This window comes from Sinohyriopsis cumingii, chromosome 19 (genome assembly GCF_028554795.1).
Source record: "Sinohyriopsis cumingii isolate HCF-2022 chromosome 19, ASM2855479v2, whole genome shotgun sequence".
Lineage (NCBI taxonomy): Eukaryota > Metazoa > Mollusca > Bivalvia > Unionida > Unionidae > Sinohyriopsis > Sinohyriopsis cumingii.
The window spans coordinates 54836719-54861924 of NC_142979.1; the positions used below are offsets into that span (position 1 = coordinate 54836719).

Genomic DNA, 25206 nt, shown 5'->3' on the forward strand with positions numbered 1-25206 from the left:
ACTGTCAAGATTTAGATGCGTTCTTGTTTAATTTCTTTTCTAGATATTAAAAGATAGAATAGTATAACATTTTGTCTTTTTTATGCTATTACTCTAACACGGTTATAATAATTTGTTTACCGTGTCATTTTTTGACAGTACTTGACGTGAATATACACTGATGTAATAATCGTCTTCGCACTCGTCAATATTATTATTACATCATCTTAATCTATTCACTCTTTTTAAAGTATACATCTAATGTTTCTCTCTCATATCTAAGAAAATAATTAGAATCCATCATAGAATTCTTTCGTAGTGTAAATATCTTTCATTTTTGAAGAATTATTAGCAGAAGTAACAAGGATAAACAAGAATTGCAGTAAATGTAACAAATTCCAGGAGGAAAACCTGATTTCCAAAATGTCAACTTTCAGTAAATGCCGGCTTCTAATTGGACAACTTTTGGAGTACGAAGGTAAGTATGCTTCTTATCTCGTGGAGAACCTGACATTTGAATAGATAACGTGTGGAGTAGTCCTCAGTAACTTTCATAACAGAATATGCAGCGCAGGAAATGTGGGCGTTTCTCAATATCTGATTGGTCAATGCGCTTTCCACAAGACCACCCATTTGCTCCGCCCACTTTGTGGTCTTAAGACGATGTGAGAAAGCATATAAAACAGCGAGCTACGTTCTACTATTAACACAACTGTCACGTATTCGGCGAGGAAGGGATTCAGTGGTACAGACTATAATACATTTTTTTTATGTGTTTTTGTGTTTTGGAAACAAGGTGAAATTTCAAGGTTGGAGATTTGGTGAGAAATTTACGCCGACTCTTCTGGTTGTAACGGATACGATCGCAGAGATTGTGTTTTAGAACATTTGATCAAGAAGTATGACCTATATAACGGACAATTTAGGTCCAAATGTCTAAATATCGATCTTAGATCTCCTTACTTTGTTTATTCGTGTGAGATCATACTCATATCCTTAATTGTACTCAAAGCTGTGATTGCCGGACTTACCAACATGATGCTATGTGCTGGCTGCGAGCGTCCGATCCTGGACCGGTTTCTCCTCAATGTTTTAGACAGAGCCTGGCACGCCCAGTGTGTCCAGTGTTCCGACTGTGGGATCACCCTTGCCGAGAAATGCTTCTCTAGAGAGGGAAAACTCTACTGTAGAAATGATTTTTTCAGGTAAGCTACTCTCCACCTACCCACCCATGTTTGCTACAATGAACTTAGAAACGAAATGTAAACAACTAATATTTATCGATTACCGAAACGACTGCGCTGATGAATTCTTCCTGTAACATCATTTAATTAGTGTATAAGGTCATATAACTCTCTCTCTCTCTCTCTCTCTCTCTCTCTCTCTCTCTCTCTCTTATATAATATTCTGTTTTTCTACGGCTGGAATATATATATGTATATATATATATATATATATATATATATATATATATATATATATATATATATATATATATATATATATATATATAATTTTCGAAAGAGATTGACGGCAACCAAATACAAATGGAAATCAAACACTCTTCGAAGATAAAATAGGTATTATTGTGCAAAGAGCAATGTTATATTTGCTTTCATTATTATATTATTATTATTATTATTATTATTATTATTATTATTATTATTATTATTATTATTATTATTGTTGTTGTTGTTGTTGTTGTTGGGGTCATTATTATCCAAAAGATCCAGTCAACGCTTTCATAAGATTTCTACCAATGTACTTTTTTAAAGCAAAAAATAAAATAAAACATAAGACGCTAAGATGATGCCAAGTAAACCAGAGAGCACAAATATATTTTGTTTATGAATATCTACAATAAATACATACACTGTAATTTGGTTTAAACGGCCTAAATTAAAATTTAGTCTCGTTTCCATCCATTGTCTAGTGATTTGTGATATATAATACTCTAATTACATAAAACTGACCATATGCAATTACCACTGATTACATTTAATTAATTAGGATACAAGGTTTTCAGTGCAAATTGTTCTGAAAATCCTGTTAAATCGATTTGGTATGTCCTCATTGAACCAAAATCTGTCAGATCGATCTGGTAGGTCCAGACAGATACGGAATATATACAATGTACTATAAGGGGCATTTCTAATAATTAGAAATCCCGGTCTCGGTTATATCACACACGCACGCACATACACACACGCACGCACCTCCCCCACTTGTAATCGATTTAATTTTCTCATTGTCATGGCGGAAAAAAACTCGGTCCAAGTAAAAACTATTATCCCTAGTTCTGTCTGTTAGATTGATATATATATATATATATATACATAGACTAATCTGTCACCAGGAATTCCGATAACCCAAACAAACAAACAAACAAAACAAACAAGGAAACAAACAAACAAAGAGACAACATCTAAGAAGATTTATGGAGATCACCAACATGGAAACAGATAAAATTAATTACTGTTTCTATCTATAAACATTGCTAAATCTTTACCAATATATTTGTCGTTTTTATGTGAAAGTATAATTTAAAAATGTTTTTTTAAAGGTCTATATCTTCAGAATAACCCGATCTTAACCATTATGAGATTATCCCGTTGAAACAACAACGACAACAACATTAATAATAGCAATTAACAGCAGCAACATGTTACATTATAGTAGGAATAGGTTGTATTGGTGGGGAAATGTAACACTCCTCCTCCCAAAAAAACTGTTCGAAAATGGATATGGAGAGATAACTATTTTCATAATCGCAATTTTAGTAAAAGTATCAAATAAAATAAATTTAAATACAGGAATACTGGAGCTGGTAACTGCATACAAAATCTTAGCTCTTTCGTCAGACAGTATACTTTCGAGGGCTCAATCAATGTTGACTCCCCTAAAGCTGAAACCGTAAAAAATAAAATATAAATATATAGTGAATGAATAAATAAATATGTAAACAATATTTTAAAATTGCAACTACTGATACATATATTAACTTACTGATAGGTTGGTAAATAAGTACACAGATAATTGGTCTACAAAGATAAGATTATAGACAGATAAATAAATACACATAAAGGTGGAAAATAAATACATATAAATAATAAATAAAACATTGTACGGATCTGAAATTGTGCAGGAAAATAACTTTAGTTCACCAGTTACCTAGAACCAACTCTTTTAATATATACATTTGCTTGATTGACACGCTATTTGAATAACAATTTTTCTTGCTGAAATCTGTCATCTCATGTTCTCTCAATATCAGACGTATAAAGCGATTTATATGATGGAGGGGGTACATTACATTTTGTTTTCCAAGCCCTGAAGCTTGTAGCTAGGAGTAACCTAAAAATGCAAATAATCGGAGTTGCCGATTAGATAGACTGGTTTGCCAAATGTTTTCGGTTAGAGTATGACTTAAACTATAGAAATGTGTTAGATTCGTTTACAGACAATATTAAGAACAAATTTATATGTCTTTAAAAACGTCATTGTATATTCAAAAAAGATAATTATAACCACAGCTAACTCACAGCAATAACAACAACAGCTGAAGATAATAATAATAATAATAATAATAATAATAATAATAATAATAATAATAATAATAATAATAATAATAATAATAAATAATAATAATAGCAACGCCCAGAATCATCAATAACAGCGACCATGTTCAGCACGATCTCTTCGAACGTTGAAATTAATTTGATAAAAATGGGATTTGAAACACTTCCAAAAGGTAACCATTCTTTTCCACTGTTTTTTTTTTTATTGTCTGTCTGAAATGATGTCAGTCGACTTGAAGCAACACGACACATTTTCACATTGTACAAAATCAAAGTTTGCAAATAATTACATCATCTTTTGACCCTGAACAATTTTTTGATCAAAGATACATTTAATTCTACAAGTGTAAAGCGCGTTAGCAGAATAAATATTTCTTTATTTCTGACTCGATAGATTGGTACTACCACTATGATAAACATGCAATTGTGTATTTTTGCGTTTAGGTAAGTGATCTTTCTCTGTAAGTAGTGAAGCACTCACTTTCTGTAGTACATTGGTAAATAATTTTGGTGGTAGATATGATTTTTAGTCTGGGGAGAGGTTGGGGAACTTTATGGTTTAATCAGACAATATGTACGTTAAACCTACCTTCAACATGCAAAAATAATTAAAATTAACTATCTTAATTATAAATGTTTGTCAAAAACAAGTCGAATACAACGTTAATATGCTTTAAGAGTGTACATAAATGAAGCACTGTTTCTCTTTTTAAATCTATAGGACTCGGTGGAAATACATTATTATCCATTTTCACTGTCGTTGATGGGATAGAAATTTCTTCAGTTTTTCTTAGTTTCTAATTTCTTTTTCTTTCTTTCAATCCTGAAGTGTAATTATGATTGTGTTATTCTTCTTCTTCTTTTTCTTTTTCTTCTTCTTCTTCTTCTTCTTCTTCTTATTATTATTATTATTATTATTATTATTATTTTAGGCGTTTTGGAACTAAATGTGCTGGGTGCAGCAACGGAATATCTCCGAATGATTTGGTGCGGAAAGCGAGAAGTAAAGTATTTCACCTCAAGTGCTTCACATGTATGATATGTAGAAAACAGTTGTCTACCGGTGAGGAACTGTACATTCTGGGGGAGAATAAATTCCTTTGTAAAGACGATTATTTGCACAACAAACTAGAAGGTAAGCGAAACACCTTTTCATATTATTCTATAACATACCGCCCAGCGGTCAGTGAATGTATGAGAAAACATTCCGCTTACTCCCTCTGTTCCGTCTTTACCCTGCTTGCCCGAACTTGTACGTTAAAACGATGATGAATCATTGGTAACCTCTACACATTTCAATCGTATAGAATTTGGTAATTTTGAAAACTAAGTTAATGTTACCCAAAGGTCTTATTTTTGATGCAAGGTGAAACATTTCACTATTGTTATGTTCTGAAAAATAGTTGTAACTCCCATGTTATGCAATTTATTTGTTAAATTGCAAAATGTTATTTAGCCAAACCAGATGTTTAAATTAAAGCGGGGCAAGATGTATATACATTAATAACGTATTTTGTCTACGTTACCGGAACTCCTTTTCTCTCTATCCCTCGTTTGTGATGTTGCTTGCAACATACTACAAATAAAAATCATCACAAGTTTTGATGATAAATGATGTAATTCTTAACCATTCTAGAAAACGGAGAAACGCATCCAAAAACCACTGGATAAGAAATCCTTAAAGCGAAATAAAACAAAACGCCACATGAAGCACTATTTTTTACATGTAAACATTTTGTAAACTTTTCAGGCACAGATCAGGCTGTCAAAATACTATAATTTGCGTTCATTTATTCAATGCATTTTCTAGAATCAGTCTAATTTTTTTAGGATCTGACTCTCTAGCCACGAAACTGTCTAGCACAAAAACTGAACTTGTTCATAAAATTTCCAAATTAGATAGAGACTTAAGAATCATAACACACGATAATGTCTGAAATCTGTACCATCCTGCATTTTTGTTAACACTTTTAAATGGTTGTGCTAATTGCAAGGTTGAGAAACTTTTATTCACTTTTTGGGGAAAGCCATGACGATGAAGCCGAACCATTTAGACATAGTTCATTCATATTAATTCGGATATTTGCAAATTTCTCACAATGAAAGATAGTTTCTAAGTTTGAATGTCTCCAAAGTAAACAGAGAATATAAATGTATGTAATCCTATCATATGATCATAGGACCATGCCTACAAGAGAACAAGCTTTTCTTTCGACGATTCTCTTGTTAAGGAACATGTAATTTTGTGATTCCAATTGGCAATTTAGTCAATAGTATAGTATGGTTCCACTCACGGAAAAGCGTTTCAAAAGCAGTGTCTCTAACTCTTTAATTTTATTTAAATCTTTAATGTAATCCACCACCCCAAATATACCAACAAACGAGAACAATTGTGTATTTTCCTCTATGTATACATTTAACAATGTCCCTTCAGTTTTAGCTACAATACGTTAATTCTCTCATTCCTGATTCAGAAAAAAAACCACAGTAAAGCATGTATTTACGAACTTCTTGTTACTTTCGAAATCTCTTTTTTTGGTAATAATTCGTGAAATCTAAATTATAATATATACAATGTTATACTACATAAGTACTCAGAACAGATTCTTTGTATCCGTCTTGGTACCAGTCATATATTGCTGTATTGACGGCACTTTTCTGGAATGCAATCTTTATCCATGCCTAATTAAAACAAAGTAAATATCTGGCAGACAGATAGTGTCTTGTACAAAAGAACAGTCACGTTCGGTATTGTAAATCTATTGTTAAATCATCTGCAATTATATTTCAGTACCCTGAGGCTTTACAAAGCAGTCTCGCACGAAACTTGCGGGTATTCTTTCTCTAGATTTTCATCAACAGCAAAAGCAAATTTTGAAATGGAAATTTTTCGGAACTTTGTTTCTGGTTTGAGACTCTGCTTTTAAGACAGATTTCTTTCATTTAAATATTTTCTTTATTTTAATTAAATTGGAAAGTGAAAGGGTCGACTGAAATAAAACAAGTATAGTTTTACACACTACATACAATTCCATACTCTATCACATCCAATATTCTTGCTAAACGATTACATACTATTTTACACAGCTTGAAATGATAAATGCTAGATCTCCAATGTTGAAAGAACATGTCTTGTTTTGTTTTACTTTATCAGGCATTTAACGCTTTTTTCTCCAAATAACTAGCTTTACAAAGTTTATACAACTCTTTTTTATTATCGGTACACATACAGTTTATATTCTAAAACAACGAGGCTACTTCTTGCATTTTATTAGTGAGCGTGAACTTCGCTTGTTGTTGATGTAGTTGTTAGTTATATATCTTTACCAGTAATTTCGCACAGATTTTCTTTCATAAAACATAAAATTGAAGAAGCTGTGAACGATGCAAATATTAGCGCAGATTATGTGACAATAGATTGCTAATGCTCATTTATAAATACACCATGTCTGGTACAAAATGAAAAATTCGGATAAGATAAGAATTGTCTATATGGAATAGAATCTTTATTTGCAACTAGGGAGGTCTACACCGAAACGTAGTCGTACTCGGGTAGAAGAAAGATAAAGATATTTATCAAGTTATCGCCTCAGTCTATAAATTATGGGGATAACGCTCAGCGGCGACAGTATGACAATTGCAACATTATATTCATGGGCGCTTGATCGACCCACTCTAAAATGCCGCTTCTCTGAATGAGACCGGGGGCAATTAATATAAATGGTTTACAAAGCGTTGACAAAATTGTGTAGATTTATTAGGTACTAAACTTGCCGCATCCTTGTACGATTTAGCCGATGTAATTCGTAAATACTTGACAATCATGACCTATTTATAGGAAATAATAATTTTCTGTTCTTCACGTTGAGGGCTCAGAGGCAAAGTAACTTTAATAGGGCATAGCCAGACCAAGTTTTGAATGTTGTTGTATCTCTTAATTTTGTTTTTATCTGCTTGAAATAGTGTCTTAAGCTATTACAACCCGACTCGGTTGGTTTTTACGCTATTACAGTCTGACTTGGTTAGTTTTCAATAGCAAGTTTTAAGTTTGTAATAAGTGAATGTGAGAAGAACAGATAAGGAGTGATTAAAAACGTTATACATTTTTGAAACAGCATCTTTTCGATTTATGAAGTATCGTGGGGTATGAACTAGCTAAACATAGGCAGTGTGATTTAAAATGTCCTTTTCATTAATCTTTTGAAATTTCATAAGTATATAGTCTTCGACGAGTTATTCTGAGTGTGTGCGCGCGCATTACGAGAGAGAGAGAGAGAGAGAGAGAGAGAGAGAGAGAGAGAATAATATTGATATTAAGTTCCAGTTAAGAGCCATGGAGTGTACCCACAACCTTTCCTAAGTAAACAGCTCCCGCGAGATCAGATTTTGCTATTGTCGGACTTGAATGGATACGCGCTGCAGGACAATTTGAGTTCGTAGCACTTGGAACAAAATCTAGGGTGACACCAGTACAGGCCAATCTGCGCGTTGTGCGTCTTGACACCAGTACGGGCCCGGACAACGAACATCTGCCAATTTTCAAAATCACATTCAAAGTGTGACAACTCGTAACAGGGGTTAGAGCTCGAGAGATTTTTTTTTTTAAATTCACGAATAAAAGAAATAAATAAAAGAAAGAAGGAAAATTAAAAACAGCTGTATTGATGTTTCGATTATTATTATTATTATTATTATTATTATTATTATTATTATTATTATTAGTAGTAGTAGTAGTAGTAGTAGTAGTAGTAGTGGTAGTAGTAGTAGTGGTAGTAGTAGTAGTAATAGTAGAAATAATAATGATAAAGATAATAATAATAATAATAATAATAATAATAATAATAATAGTAATAATAATCATAAAAAGTAATGCTACTGATGATGATGATGATGATGATGAAAACACGGTTGTTACGATGATGATTAAAGACCTTAGTGAATGGTTTTTACGAACTAAAGTCGCTTAAAATTTCAATATGAAAACATTAGTTTAAAGAAGTTCAGTCACTCATTCCACCACTTTATAATAATACGGTTTAAATACATATTTTAGCTGATACAATAACGACACATACAAAAGACAATGGATGATACATAATGTATCATAAATGTGCTTTCAAATGAATATTATATGTACATATAAGGCTTAACAAAATAAAATATTATGTCATGGTCAAACTCAAATAGAGACGTAGTTCTCGTGTACTCCTTGTGCACATCAGGCCATGTCGTCATAATGACATTTGTCTATCCAAACTACAAAAGATAGGGACTAAAATATCAATGTGATTAATATATAGGGTTATGTGATTTAAGATATAGTGATTTACGATTTTAGATGCCGGGCTATGTGATTAGACATCGGGATATGCGGGTTTAGATACAGGGATATGCGACTTTAGATACAGGGATATACGATTTTAGGTGTAGGGATATTCATTAGACATCGAGATAGGAAATTTTAGATGTAGGGATATGTAATTAAGACCATTGGATATGCGATTTTAGATATATGGATATGTGATTAAGTTATAGTGATATGTGATTTTAGGTGTATGTATATGTGAATATATATATCGGGATATGTGATTCTAGATGTAGGGATATGCGATTAAGACCTTGGAATATGCAATTTAAGATATATGTATATGTGATTAAGATATAGGTATATTAGGTGCTGGGATTTGTAATAAAGACAAAGAGATATGTGCTTTTAATGTAGGAATATTTAATTTAGATAGAGGGATACGTGCTTTAAAATATAGGGATATGTAATCTTAGATATAGGGATATAAGATATAGAGATATGTTAAGTTATATAGGTTATGTGATTAAAAGTATGGGGATTCGAGATTAATATATAGAGAGATTATGCGGTTAAAATATACTAAAATTAAATCAAAACTGTAAATGGTATTATAAACTGTAAATGGTATTATAAAATTGTAAAATCAATGCGTCTGTTAATTAGACTCTGTCGGAAAGTATGCTTCTCTCCACAATATATATCATGAAAATTAAATATGGGTAAGCCAGTTAAATTTATCTTTAAAAGTGTTTTCGAATGAAAATTTATTCCATTGTACATACAGTAAATACATAAATAAACAAAGGTTTCTCACTTCATATTTGTGTTCCGAATGTTTCATGCCTTATTCTAAATGTATTCTTACATTAGTCAGCTAGAATAAAATAAAAACCAAAGCACGGGTTTTGTTATTTCAACAATAACGATTTTTGTGCTCTGGTTTTTTTAAAACTAGACATACAAACTCGACTTTATTTTATTGGGTGTAAATACGATTAAAATTAAGCATTACGTTGGAATGACTTTTGAAGATCTTACTATATGACTAAGTACCAAAATGAAATCTCAAATAATCATTTTTGTTGAAATTTGACCACCATTTTTTGCATTTCTTTTGTATCTAGCTGAAAAATATTACATTACCCTTTGGAAAAAGAGACTTGAAAATGTGGAGTTCAAACATGAAGCAGTAAACTTTATTGCTCTTTAGTTTATTTAATTATTATATATAATTTAATTTGTTTATTTAATTATTTATTTAGTTACTCGCGTGCCTTCTTTATATATATATATATATATATATATATATATATATATATATATATATATATATATATATATATATATATATATATATATATATATATATATATATATATATATATATATATATATATATTATATGCGTAGAAGACCGAATTTAAATATGTTCATCTCCAAAGCGAAATATTTACTGATAATTGGGAAACAATCCGGCTTCTCCAAGATGTTGTTTTTTCGTCGTCCTCATCATTTCGATAATTTATAATCATCCTCTTCTGGTTCTAAAGATAAATAGGGGGTAAAAAATATTGGGATGCAATCACAGAATGTGACATTTTTGATTGACAACTAAACACTGAGGCAAATTATACTGAATTTCGGCACGTCCAAATATTAGAACTTTATTCTTATTCAACAACTGTGCGGGGTTCTACTCGAGAAACCCGCAGTTGGCTGGTGTACAGTGTCTATTCCTTATACCTTGCGACAATAATGGACGTTTGAATTGAAACCTCCACCATTTGAAATGGAATTGAGCAAACTAGACGTGTTTCTCCCCGCTTTTCAAAGCAACCGATCTGCAAATGTTACTCCGGATATGTAATTCATACATCGAATAAAGAGCTTCTACTTTAGAAACATCTAGACGTATACAATTCCGTCGTTTGCCAGCGGGATCTTATTTGTTCTAGGAGCATGTATTGTGTGGATTTCATTTGCTTGAAATCCTGTGGTGAAGGGGGAGACACAGTTACAATCAAAATTGGTCTAAGGTCCTGCACTTCAGCTTTTCTGTTTTTCAGTCTTGTAGCTCGAGAAATGTCAATATGCAGTAAAATGACTCAAGTATTAATGTAAGTAGAGAAAATAGACAACACGCTTTAGCAAGTACCGAAATACGTGAAACTGCAATAACAAAAGATTATAGGCGCCCATTAATAATTTATTTTTCCTGTACGAAACAACTTTTGAAGACCTCTCTTTCACAAATTAGATGTTTTAATTAAGTTAATGATTTTCCTGTACTACACAAGATACAGGTTTCTAAACTGTGAAGTCAAACAATGCATAAAACGATAGGCTGAGGGTAATAGTTTGAATATCGCAATACTGGCAAGACTACGACTTCACACCATAGTGACAACAACTCTAATACAACTTCAAATGAGTCCAACGGCAAGTAGGTTTTGCCGTGCCTTATTTTGAATATATTTATGCAGTGGCGTGATTATTTTTAATTCTGCGCAAATTCCATTCATTTTTCCGTTTTCTCTTGAAACGACATGAATCCCGTCTAGTTGATTGTTATCCATGTCAATTGAAAATACTTTTGTTTTAAAAAATACGTACACACTGTAAAAGATGTCAGCGGCATTGGGAGAGAAGCCGGGTACATCAATACCAAAAAAAATATGTCTCTCTGTGCATCCGGTCCACATAGACATTTTGCCGTTTTAGGGCTGATTTACGACAACTACATCCATGTTTGACTCACATAATTCTCAGCTGTGCCAAGTCTACGAACAAAATTTCGGTTGTAGGAGAGAGATGAAGGACAGAAATTGACGCAATATTTGCCCTATTTGTTTGCCATTTGTACTTTGACAAACAATATGGCTGCATACCGAAGCGCTGTCAGCAAACAAATTTGCCACGGATTTCCAAGTATTTAGTGGTTAAGATTTATGATCTGTAACGATCCAAAAGCGCAGACAATTCTGCTGAGAAGTTCTGCAGGAAGCTAAACTATAGGTAGCTCCTTGACGCCTTAAGGATGATCCAAAATCCACCTTTGCCGTATTCGTAACTTGGTTTTCGGCCCGCCGCAATAAACGATATGTCTCGCTTTTTTCTTCATCATCCAGGCACAAACAAGAGATATATTCCAGCCTTTCAATTTTCCATATCCTTTCTTTTTCGTCGCATATAAGTTCTGATAAATACATCTGAAGAAGAAAGGTCAAAAAATATTTCGATCACGATCACATAAATTTATAATTGTCAAATATTTATTTATGGAAATAAATTTGTAAAATAGATAAGGAATTCATGCTTTACTTGTAAATATAAAGGTTGATTATATATTGAAATTTTATTTGTACTTGACAAACTCATCAACATTCAAATTACATCTACCCCCTTTCTCTCCGTCATCAAAACATCTCATAAGATGTTCTATTTTATTACTATAAGTTACTTTAGAAGAATTTGTTTGAAAAAGGACAAGTATGAACGATACACTATGTAAGCAAACTCGTCAGAATTCCGAGTTCCTTTGATTTTAGTATTACGCAAGATATATTCTTCATCATGCGTTCATACATCTCGTATAGTTCTCGCATAGTTCTTTTACTATAAAAGATCTCATCAGTTTTAGTTTGGTTTTTTATGTGCAACGTTTTTGGCTGTCCAGATGTCACCATTTGCAATGTTTTCAATGGTTTTGGCTTTCCAGAGATGAATTATGATATGTAAAATTCATCAATCGAACAGCCATAAATAATTTTAGTGCTAATCCCAGTCACGAGCTATATATTACTTCCATCACCCCGAAAATAACAATACGACGCATCAGGAGCGCATGTTGGGTGAAAAGTAGGATGAAGAGCATGGGGCCATCCCTAAAAACACATTCTGATCGAGCGTATGACAATTGTGAGCTAAGTATGTATTTGTTCGAATACAAAACTTGAATAAGTGCAAAATTAGTCATCTTTAGTCTCTTTTATGTTTGTCATTGTCATTTATATCTCACACTTTTACTTGATTAAAAGGGAGATGCATTTTCAATCTTCCAGTTTCTTTTTTCCAATGTATGCATTAATTAATTAATTAATTAATTAATTAATTAATTACAATAATACACTTGCTGCATACGAATTAGTTGCAGACAGCATATTACTGCAAATGGTGTTATAACTCTAGGGAGAGTTTCGAAAATATTTCATTCTCAGTTGATGGCAATGTAACATATAGGTAAAATAATCAGAGAACTTGTCAGATATTAACTTCATAAACATGTAAAATGCTGCTAAAAATCCCACACAACCCCCCCCAAAAAAAAACCAACACAAGGAAAACAAGCATCACCGGATATCTGAATCGGATATCTGATGTTGTGATTGATAGAACTAACACTTTATTACAGATAAATCGTGCTGTTTTCTGGGCCTAGAATTGTAAGCATTGGTTCCTATTTTAATGTCAGAATGAAGATTGTCTGACTAGTAGATAAATAGTCATCTTTGACACTGAAGTGCTGTAATCAGGATTTTTCAACATCTGTAGTACATGTATTCCATTGTAAACACAAACTGACTTTGTGATGTCACAGGGAAGTCTTGTAACGGGGCCCACGGTGACAATGATAATAAGGTACCTTAAAGAATACGAGTCTTTTGTTGTTTCTGCTTCGCTTCCGACCATACACTGTTTTCTTAATGTTAACACAGTGGTTGCAGACTTTACTCAAAAACTGAAAGACAATGAAAGTCTGGAATTTATTTTGGCGGACGCGTCAAGTTAGAATGATCACTTACATTAATCTGCATCGTTCATTTTTAAAGGCCAATTATTTGATTAAGGAAAGACATTGGCCCTATAAAAATCTGGCTTGAAAAATGTGGTCTTTGTGACAGAAATCTACAGTTTTACTAAAAGCCGACTCTGAAAACCGATAATGTGAACGGAAACAGAGTGGCAGTGAGAATTATTCCAAAGTGGCATTTATTGGATAAATCTGTTGTTAGACATCACTTTAATTGTTATTTTATTATCACCACGGTTTATACATGGCAGCGCTCGTAAAAAAAAAAATGCAGTACGTCGACAGTTTGTTAAACTGGTGTTACTTTTCCATGATTAAAACTAGGCTTCTTTATCAACAAAGAATCTTTAAAAATGTTTCATCTCAAACTAGGACAGTGCAGTTCACACACTGCGTACAGTTTTCTCTCTATTTAATCATAAAATATAGCTGCATCGTCTATATGCGCACAAGATTGAAAATCCGTCTTAAATCATTGTGGATATATATTCTTGCTTCAGATGAATGGAAGCGTCCTGAATCCTTTTACTTCTGTTATTTTAAATGCTGTTTGTGTATTTATTTCCTTTTTATGTTAAAGTACATCGATATCAATTAACACAAACACAAAGAAGAAAACATTACCGACACGTTGTGCTTAGTTTTCCATTTGTTATACATATTATTACGCTCGGTACCAGCCGCCTTGCCTGGCTGGTCATACATACAGCAAATGAATATCGATTAAGTCGAGGAAGCCCGGCGCCAAGATGTGCCAAACTTTGTCAAATATGTTTGTATTCTGTCATACTCCAAATGATCCAGAAAGCAGAGGTTGCAAAATTGACATTCCCAATGAAGAACTATGTTACAAATCCAGGGAAAGTTTTAAACGCCGGCAAAAGAATTTTGTCGGACTTGCGCGGTAGGAGCAAACGATCATGAAAATGTATAACGCTATTATTTAGACAATACTGTTTTCAAAACAAAATGATAACTTAAGAATAAATGCTTTAATAATAATAATAATAATAATAATAATAATAATAATAAGTAAGACCGTAATTTATATGGTCATTTGTGAAGTCAAACCCAGTGTATAAATAAATAAGAAATTTTGAGGCAAATTGTTGATCTGTTTCCCCATCATCAGCAAATGAAATAAGTCCGATAAGGGAAATTTTTGAGAATAAATTCCAGAGTGGAATGATTTTGGTTTGTGTCGAGATATGAAGCATTATAACTTTTCTTATTAATAATGGAACGGAAATTGTGCTTTTTCTTCTTCTTGTCATTTCATCATCAGTTCCGAACTAAAGTATAACATAATGATAATGATGGTGATAAGCAAATACAAATTAATAACTTATAATAATAATAATAATAATAACAATAATAATAATGATAATAATAACAACAATTTTTTCTTGATATATTATTATTGTTATTACTATTATTATTATCATTATTATTATTATTATTATTATTATTATTATTATTATTACAAAGCTCTTAAGCAATGTCTTTTTAAATTATTTAAAAATTACTGATACTATGAATGTATTAAGACATATTTGTTTTTGGTGACAATTGTTGAATAAAATGCTCGCTGTTTAGGTTGTTTTAGTGCCGTGTAAATGTATGGTGCAGTAAAATAAAGTACATGTAGACCATTACCTCGAATGTAAATTCAGTCTTCCTCTCCAGTGGAAATCCTTTGATCTCAAATAAATATACATGTTCAACTCCAAATGTTTGCAAATCTTTGCATGTAACAGACCCGGGGAAACCGCCCGCCCCGCCCTCCCCCCCCCCATGTGTATGCATTAATAACATTATGTAACATCCATTAATACTAAGAATGTTTTTATTTTTATTTTTATAAATGCACATTGAACCTCATATATGTGAAATGTACACACGATAGACATTCTTCCAACAGATATTTTAGCTTTTTGACATTACCCAGTATTTTTGTATACATGCACTCTTGTTCTTTCTCATCATACCAGATTACAACATATTTTGGGCTTGTGGCATTTCAATTACCGAATTAAATCATCACCATTGTCATTGTCATTGGTATTATAATTATCTCTGTAACCTAAGCTTTGCATGCAGATTCATTGCACAATATGAATAAAAGCTAAATCTGTTTTCACGGCTGCAATTATTGCAAATGTGACTGTTTTATTTTCTTGGTAACTATCCAAACACTGTGGAACATGGATTAACATTTCAAACCCCAGTTGGGATTACAGTGATTATGTTCGCTCAGAAAGATTAAATGTTTCAGGTATGTTTTTTAAACGGGACCTACTATTGTGTCCTTGTAAGAACTTTATAAATCTTTTCTAACTACATTAAGAGTAAATTGTTTCTCATCGAACTTTCTCAGTCAATATTGATTAAAAATATGTGCATCGAATCCTCACAGTACTTTTTCTCTTTTAGAAGTTCTTCATTCTATAGTCCATAATGCAAATTTACATTGTTTTATTTTCGTTCGTAATATCTTGATTGATCTGACAATTTTCCTTAATCCGTAGGATCCGATATGGAAGAAGAGATGGATTTTGACAACAGTTCATTCGAAGCTCAGCAACGACTAGCGGACAAAGACATCAGTTCAGAAAGTAATAGTATTGACTTGTGTAGTCCCAAGAAATCTATTGTAAAAACAGAACAGAAAGAGGACATGCACGTTCTAAATAACAACAACTCCTTGAACCAATCATTGACCCCTCTTCACCCAACTCCTAGAACTGTATCGCCAGTGAAAATGGATTCTTTGATATCGGATAACACACTATCTAGTCCTCCAAGCCCAAATCTTGGCGGCCTCAACTGCAGCAACACTACGGGTAGTGATGGTTCCAGTGTGGATTTGAACGAGAACGGTTCTAGTGATAATGTTATTGATAATGAGGAAATACAGGATGGAAATGGAAATCCATCCAACTCAGGCTCCAAACGGAGAGGACCACGAACTACCATCAAAGCGAAGCAACTTGAAACGTTGAAGGCAGCGTTTGCCGCCACCCCGAAACCTACACGACATATCCGAGAGCAGCTTGCTCAGGAAACAGGGCTTACTATGAGAGTAATTCAGGTATGAAATTTAAAATAACTAGCGCAGAGTTTTCATTCGTTCTTTCTTTCTTTCATATTGAAACACAGATAACACATTTAATAGACGTGCGTGGAAATACTATTTAGACAAAAAGAATTTAAAAGAAAAGGGAGAAACAATGTATATAATTACGTATACTGATTAGCAAAGAAGTTGACAATTTGATCATAATTACCTCCTTTACATGAAAGTTACTAATGACAAATAAATGTGGAACCGTGACAGATAAATTAAAGTCTGCATTTATTATATATATATATATATATATATATATATATATATATATATATATATATATATATATATATATATATATATATATATATATATATATATATATATATATATATATATATATATATATACACACACACACACACGAGTATATATATACACACACACACACACACACACACACACGAGTGGATTGCTTGTAGTTCAAGATGACGCGTAAATGCCTTACATTTGCGAATGTATTTACCACGATGACAACAAATGTTGCATATTTCAATGGTATTCCAAGAGATATGCTAGGTAATATCAGTATGTAGGTTAATACCGGTTAATATCAGTATGCAATGCAATATCAGACTGCGATAAAATTATTTGCAATTATCACTGACGTACAAATTCAATCTACTGCAAACGCGAAATGACGTTCGGTAATTAATAGAGCATTGGAAATTGCGATTTCCCATACCTGGTGGATACAGTATCAGACGCAATACTTCAACAGATGCGTAGTGAATTTGCATCTGCAATAGTGAATTGGCACCTGCATGATGAAGCTAGTTACTGTAAACGTTCAGCTAAAATTCATCCTTTTGAAGTACAAGTTAATGACAAACTTTTTTAATCCATACATTTTCTCATCTTCAAAGTCGAAGTGTTATGAATAATCCAGAGATCAACACACATTTTCATACTTTCATAATGTATCATACAGGCCAAAGTTTGCAACATTTCTTGGTCTGGTTTATTGTGTATAGAATGGTAGCGACAGTAACGGAATACATTCAACAATAATTCCTGGTGAAGACTTGAATTCTTCAAAAAATTAAATAATCTCCATTCGTAAAAACTTGAGCGCCACACCTACTAAGTTACAATTCAAACTAAAGAAATAAATGCACTTTGTTTCTTGATTTTTGAATGAACTTCAATAGCGTGTGAGAAACGACACATTTATCTGGACACTAGTATGCTATTTTGTGGTTCTGTACTGTGAAACGGTAATTACCATAACATTTAAGAAAGAACGCAACCATCAACAGAGATGGTTGTTCACGAAACTTGAGCAACGTTTAAAGTATTTTAGTTTTTTAAAGAAAAGGGTGTTCATTAACAAGAAAACCGTAGGGATTCCTTATTTAAAATATGCTTATTGACATACTTTGATGTCTTATTCACGTTTTTGTTTTACTCGTAAGACAAAAATGTATTAATTACAATACTCACGAGATTTCCGTAAAAACGTTAACAGAAAGGTCACGAGATGGTCGGGGAAACAGATTAAGAAATGACATATTAGAGAAATATCTTGGTATTGAATTGTGACCGATATGAGACCAGATTCTTAGCGTGATTTATAATACAAGTGTGGCAACCCAAACATGTATTTTGAAGTTGCAAATAAATTTCATCTATAAAATATTAACATTGATAGAGACGTAATTCCATGATTATAAAACATGTAGCCAAAGAAAAGAAATACAAAGTGAGAACAAAAATTATATATTTTTTTCTTTCCTAAAATAGACGAGCTGGAATTATAAAGTCGTCGCAACTGATGTGTTATGGTCTTTTGTAAGCCCTCCTGGAAAGAAAATAATTCGTTTTGTTTTTACACTTTTATTAAAATTAGCCTTTATTAAAATCTCCCTTTCTCAAAATGGTCCATTAAAAATCTTTTTGTGATTGAAATGAACGAGAAATCTTGACATGTGAATTGAATTTAGAGGTGAAAGAAAGTACGAATATGCAAGCAATATTCATGTACCATGTCTTTCCGCAACCAATGTTCGACTTTTGCTCAAGTGCGTGGAGCAGCATGAAGGCAGCATTCGGTTTAGCCATGCCGTATAAACGAAGACAACTGGCAGTGCAATAGCCCAAAACCTGGTGTGAAAACCTGCACCAGCAGCTTCTTCGCCGTCAACGGGGTCTCATCAAGTATACATATCTGATACAACATCAAAGCGGCTCTTTCCTTCTCACCAAGGCCCATGTAACCCCCACCATCTTTGTACATTACAGCTATCTAAGACACGACTCTATTTGTGCGGATGCTGACTGGTGGTCTGCTTATCGTATCACTCCGCGCCCAGCGATGATGGTTTCTAGTTTGGATTATATTATCGTTCTATAGAGTTTGTGATGGTGTATATGTTGTAATCATCATGTCTCTGTACCTTTCTGACCTGAATCAACTACTACTACTACTACTCTTGCTGCTGCTCCTACTGCTTGTACTTCTAATTCATTGTACCGCATCAACAACAAACAACAACAGAAACAGCAACTACTACAACTACTTCTATTACCGCTTCCATGTCAATTTTTCTTCGATATATTTTTTTCTAAATTCTAAAATTATGTAGTCTTGCAAAATTGATTACAAATATTACAACAGCGCTATCTCATTTTTGTTTAATGGATTTTTGAACCTTAATTCAAATGACATCAGGCACTCTGCGTGTTATTATCAACAGTGACGGTTCACCAGCAAGCTAGTTAATAATACATTGTTAGTAAATACCTCCCTACATTTTTTGTTGTTGCTGTTCACTTCATCAAAGAATAACCAGTCAACTATTGCCGACGGGTTTCTACCTATTTGAATAGTGGGTTGAGAAATCCCCAGAATGAGAAAATGGAATTAGAACACCCTGCTTGAGTCCTGTAAAAGAAGTTGACAGCATTAAGCCAGGGCGCTTTTTATACCACTGTATAATTCCCCCTGAAAAGATTCTGTTAAGCACAAAATATCTTGCAAAAAAAAGTGAAGACTACCAGAAAATTCCATTGAAATTACGACGTGCTAGGCACAGAGTTGAAGTGTACGCTGCTGTGTGAAAAGTCGCAGGCCTTTCTGAACAGCCTTATAACGTACTCAACAGAAAGGATACAAACTACGCAGTTTATTCATACCTTACATGAGATCCACCCTTCATGGACATGTGCTTTACACCTTAGCATCTATTGAGATACCGTCAATCGGATGTTCCATTTATTATAAAATTGAAAGCAGCATAAACCTTGGGACCGTTGGTAACATGAACAAACTCTGTTAAAAAAAAATCGTCCTGCAGTTTAATATCTGTGTTTAGCCTTTTCTACACTATGTTGCTGACCGGCGTTTTATTACTGGCAGGTGTCGCTCAAAGGGCAACCCATAATTATTGGCCTTCATAAGTGGACAGTACTGAAGGCAAAGGCTCTAATTACATTACCTTGATTACCACCCTGGTTAATCAGATAAATATATAGTAACTAGGTAAAGGCGTAACGCAGAGGCGATTGACCTGACTCTGACAATAACGGTATAAAAGTGTGCAAGGAATGATGGGTGATTGTTCTTGGTGCATCAAAGATATATTAAAAAGCCAAAATGAAATAACATCGCCTTCATTAAGCATATGCGCTTGCAGTATTTTTGTGATTTTCAACCAGATTCCATCAGTAATAAAATTGTTTTTCAAATAAAATGCATATGATGGAACATTTAGGACAGGTTGTGTCTTACAAAGGTTGTGAAGTGTATTAGGAATTATGGTCGGTTTTGTGGCGACAGATAAAACAAAAAATAGTAAATATCCCTGTTAATGAATTTTCAGAAATTTGAAGACCTGTTAATAATAATTTTGGACACATATTCAGTGTTTCTTTTAAGAATTATCCCACGCACCCATTCTCGCATTTTCGCTAAATATATGCATCTTAACGAAATTTTCGAACATGCCCCCAAAAAGTGCAAATGTAGTCTAACACGAACTTTAGAATTCATCTTCTTTTATGTTTTTTTGTTTGGGGTGGGGAGGTTTATATACCGTTTATAACTGGACGTCATGAAGCTCGTATTTGATTTCTTGTATGTTTGTTGTGCTCTCTCGGTTTCTCTTAATGAAGAATCTGGCAGAATGTGGAGTAAACATGAAGATAATTTAAAATCCCCCAGATGTGGGTCGTGCGTCACGAATATTCTACTCATTTAAGTACCCGTATTCCCTCTGGACATGGATGGCTTATAATTATAACGGTTAATAGTAATGATAGATCACAACCCTAATGAACAAATGGATGGAGCGTCGGTGGAATATATGAAAATTACCACCCTTCCCCTCAAGATTACTACTACATTGTTTGCCGGAAAATATGGCAGGAATAAATTGTTGCAGATATCGACTAATTTCGAGATCTTTGTGTTTTCGGCTTTTGAACACACACACACACACACACACACAGAGGATTGGCAACTTTCTTTCATCGTTCTCATATCATTCCTTGTTTCGTTCAAAGGTATGGTTCCAAAACAGACGCTCAAAGGAAAGGCGCATGAAGCAACTAAGTGCAATGGGAAGCAGACGACACTTTTTCAGGAGCCCACGACGGATGCGGGGTTTTCGCGGTGGACTCGATGACGATGGTTTTGGTTACTACAATGGTGGGTACTGCAATTAAAGACTTAACGTTTACCAAAGGTTAAGTAAGTGGTAAGAGAAAGAAATTTGGCTACGAAAGAAAATAAATTTGTCTCATGTGTGTTAAAGAATAAAGAAGAAATTCATTTATTTTTCTTTCTTTAATTTTGTGTATATTTGGGCCACAAAATGGTTAAAAATCCATTTTTCATGTTATACGGATTAAAAATTTATTAATTTCAAGGCAACTGTATGTACTCTACGAAGCCATTGACTAATTCATTCCAGGAATTCTTAAATATCTTGAAAGTGTATGAAATTATATTTCAACTGCTAGAACTTGACAAAGGCAATTTAAAAGATGGAATTAACATCTGCAAAATTTTAAATTGCGCTCTAACACCATTTAAATTATGACATCTAATATAAAGTCTCATTATGTATCACATTCTCGTTACTCAATGGCCTTTTCGAAAGTCAATGTTTCATTCTGCTTGCACTGATTACTCCAAGTCATTGCCATTTAAGCATATAACACCGATTATCGCAACATAACGGCTATATTACGACAGCGATATTCTCTTTTACGGCACCGTGCACCATAGGGAATTTACGTTATAGTCTTCTTTGAGACGAATATAAGGTCACGTGATGTTTGCACCGTCTGCTTTTATTTACTACATTACTTATAAATAGATTATATTAAATTGAGAGGTTTTTGTGAGAACGATGCAAATATTTCTAATGACAATAAGTTTCAACATTCTTGTCGGAATCAGCGGCATATTGTTGAGTTTTGTCATTTTGAGTTCATAATCTCTTTTAAATGTTACTTTCTAATGTACACGAGAACCTCTGTAATGTATCGACCCGGATTCCGAAGGAAAAAAAACCCCATTTACAATCAGTTAATAAAGATGTTTGATATCAGGAGCTTTTTCGTAATGGCACATTAAGAAATATAACTGGCATTATTTATGCATTAAGTGTATGGAGGCAGTCCCTGTTAACATCTCATGACATGATTCAAGCGTTTCTTCCCAGCATGGAATGACTCTAACTCCCGATATCACCTAAAATCTCGCACTTTTCAAAGGAGAAACTTTCATAATCTGTCAAATATTTGTGGAAAATAGACTCTCATTTCAATGTGTTCACTTTGTTGTCAATAAAGCAAAATTGTTCTATTGACGTGGCGCGGTGAACTCTGTGTTTTAAAGACAGCAGGGGGTATAGAAATTACTGTCTATATGATATCACTGTGATGGAAATGAGTCATAGAAAACCAACATCTCTGTCATAACTTATGTGTACTGAATGGACATCTTTGATATCCAAAATATCATGTTTCTGTTTCATCCTCAATTTCGAATAATCATGAACTTTGACCCAGCAGCAATAAATCTCTCACAAATTTATGGTTATTATGACCTCTTCTACTGGTGATGTGAGGTTTATTTTTATGGATGGTCACCATGAGCTAAATTCGTATATTTTAAATGTTATTTAATCTTTGAACTATATAATGAAGGCATGCGTAAACAAGGATCGGCATTCAGTACATATACTAATTTGTTTTGCTCTTATTTCCAAATTTTCTCTGTATCAGTGTAAGCAAGGAAGCAGGTACAGAAGTACGTAAAAGAAGAAATAAACGACAAGCAGGAATCATATAATACAAGTATTATCATATTTTATTCTGTAACTGTGCATATTAATAGTGCAGTTTCTAGAGCAACGGCTTCAAGATCAGATGCGCGTGCTTCTTATGATCCTATTATTATTATTATTATTATTATTATTATTATTATTGTTGTTGTTGTTGTTGTTGTTAGTGTCGTCGTCGTTGCTGCTCTTGTTGTTATTCTTATGTTTCCTCTTTCCACAGAAAACGAACCAGATATGTTTCCAGGCTATCAACCATATGGGAACTTTTTCCCCGGCCAGATTCCCGAGGGACCTGGAAATCTTAACTTCCTGCCCCCTACCTCCAGAGACAGCCCTCCCCTTGGGATGGACCAAGGAATTCCCCACAGAGGTATGTGGAATTACATGTCCGTTGGCAGATCTATATGTATACACACACCGACACACATGCATGTTGAGAGGAACATAAATAAACATAATGTGAAATTTGAATTTGATGCTACAAACCATTGCTTAAATTCAATATAAGCACATAACCAAAATTATCGTAGGACTTGCTGCGAATATATTTGCTTTGCACTCATTTCTACATTGTCCAGTCATCTATGGATAGGATAACAATATATCTATGCTTGATTGGTTTTTGAATACTCCATTTTAACCTCTAGGGCCTAGAGGTCCAACTTCAGGCCTGCGGGTCTAGGTTAATCAATGTACAGGGGCATAGGTTTTCACCCTTAATTAGAATTGCTTGTGTGATCCTCATTTGGATCAGGGACAAAAACGTATCTGCATTCAACACATCATGGTAGTAGGCCTACAAGACATCATCCACTCTATGATAAAACAATATACGTACCATTACACTCGGTTCTGAAATACTCAAGTAAAAGAAGCTAATATCACCTTACTGACGAACCTAAGCGTAACTTCTTTTGGACTTGGAATTTTGCAGTTATAATTTATAAAGACTAGGATTATACACACGTTTTGTTACATTCCACTGCATCATGCAAAACAACCTGCACTTTAAATATGTATCTCACATTGTATATTAATTTCCCACGTTTACATCCCCCACACGTACAAACATACATATATATATATTAATGGATGTACCTACGTTAATTCTGTATACCTTTTAGCTAATAATATTTAAGTATTCTGTTTTGTTGCATTATCTAACATTCTAAACTTAATATAATTTTCATATTATCCTATGGATAGTGTATATGGTCATTTTTATTTTGTGATTAGAATGCTTTTATTCCTATTCTTCATTTCCAGTATAATTCATTTTTTTCCCTCAAATTATTTACAGTTGGTATGGGCCAGGAGGGACAATTCATGTCAAAAGACCTCATGAGAGCGTCCCCAGATTCTATTCCTTTGCAACCGGATGATTCATTCCTTAGTAGTGGCCCAGGTCGACCAATGGGAGGACGGTTTACATCGACACTGACTCATTTGCATCATCGACAGGAAATGACGTCAGAAGTATGGTGATACAATTCTTGAAGTTAAGGAGACAAAATCACTTCTTAGGATGTAGTTCATCACAAAATTATGTTGCACATGGAAACAGAGAACTGGACGAACGCGATTGTATTCATCTACTTTATGGCAGCAGAGAATTGAATATTGTCAATCTGATTGACATTGTGACGTAATTGTTTCTCTTATGTGGATTATGGATCTTAGTTATGGAACACTGTAATGTATTGTCTTTGGGAGTTCATTGTTGTTTTGTATGATATGTGGTTTCTGATTTGAACAGAGATTTGATATATTTAAGTTATATGCGATGAATTTGAAGTATTATCCGGAAATAAAGTATTTTGAATTATTTGAACAATCTTTGCTTTATACGTATGAAAACAGATTTATAGGTGTCCTTGTTACTGATGGATCCGATGACAAAAGCAAATAGAAGGATATCTCGAAATAGTTTCTGCATCTATCTTCATTGGAAACAAAATGTAATTGAATAGTTTGAAGCTTAAAACAAGTAGGCAGGAAGTAACTGAGCAATGTTTGTCAATAATAATAATGTGTGTGTGTGTGTGTGTGTTATTTGGATTTTTAATGTAGTTTTAACAATTTTTCAGTCATATCGCTACAATGTCGGCAGT

The 25206-nt window shown here is 33.4% G+C and overlaps 1 protein-coding gene across 1 annotated transcript; it reads left to right on the forward strand.

The window, feature by feature from the left end:
• The first annotated feature begins 690 nt into the window (after positions 1-690).
• Positions 691-24929, forward strand: LOC149775733 (LIM/homeobox protein Lhx5-like). The gene is made up of 6 exons (XM_089943428.1): positions 691-1184; positions 4490-4692; positions 16204-16766; positions 21306-21450; positions 23316-23465; positions 24396-24929. The coding sequence occupies exons 1-6, from the start codon at positions 1015-1017 to the stop codon at positions 24578-24580; spliced, it is 1416 nt and encodes a 471-aa protein (XP_089799554.1). The 5' UTR covers positions 691-1014; the 3' UTR covers positions 24581-24929.
• Positions 24930-25206: the final 277 nt, after the last annotated feature.

Bases quoted from the DNA above. Each gene is read 5' to 3' on its own strand.
- LOC149775733 (XM_089943428.1), top strand. From the start codon at position 1,015: ATGATGCTATGTGCTGGCTGCGAGCGTCCGATCCTGGACCGGTTTCTC. The intron at 21,451-23,315 runs GTGGGTACTGCA...CTCTTTCCACAG, and splicing joins TGGTTTTGGTTACTACAATG to AAAACGAACCAGATATGTTT. The intron at 23,466-24,395 runs GTATGTGGAATT...AATTATTTACAG, and splicing joins CCAAGGAATTCCCCACAGAG to TTGGTATGGGCCAGGAGGGA.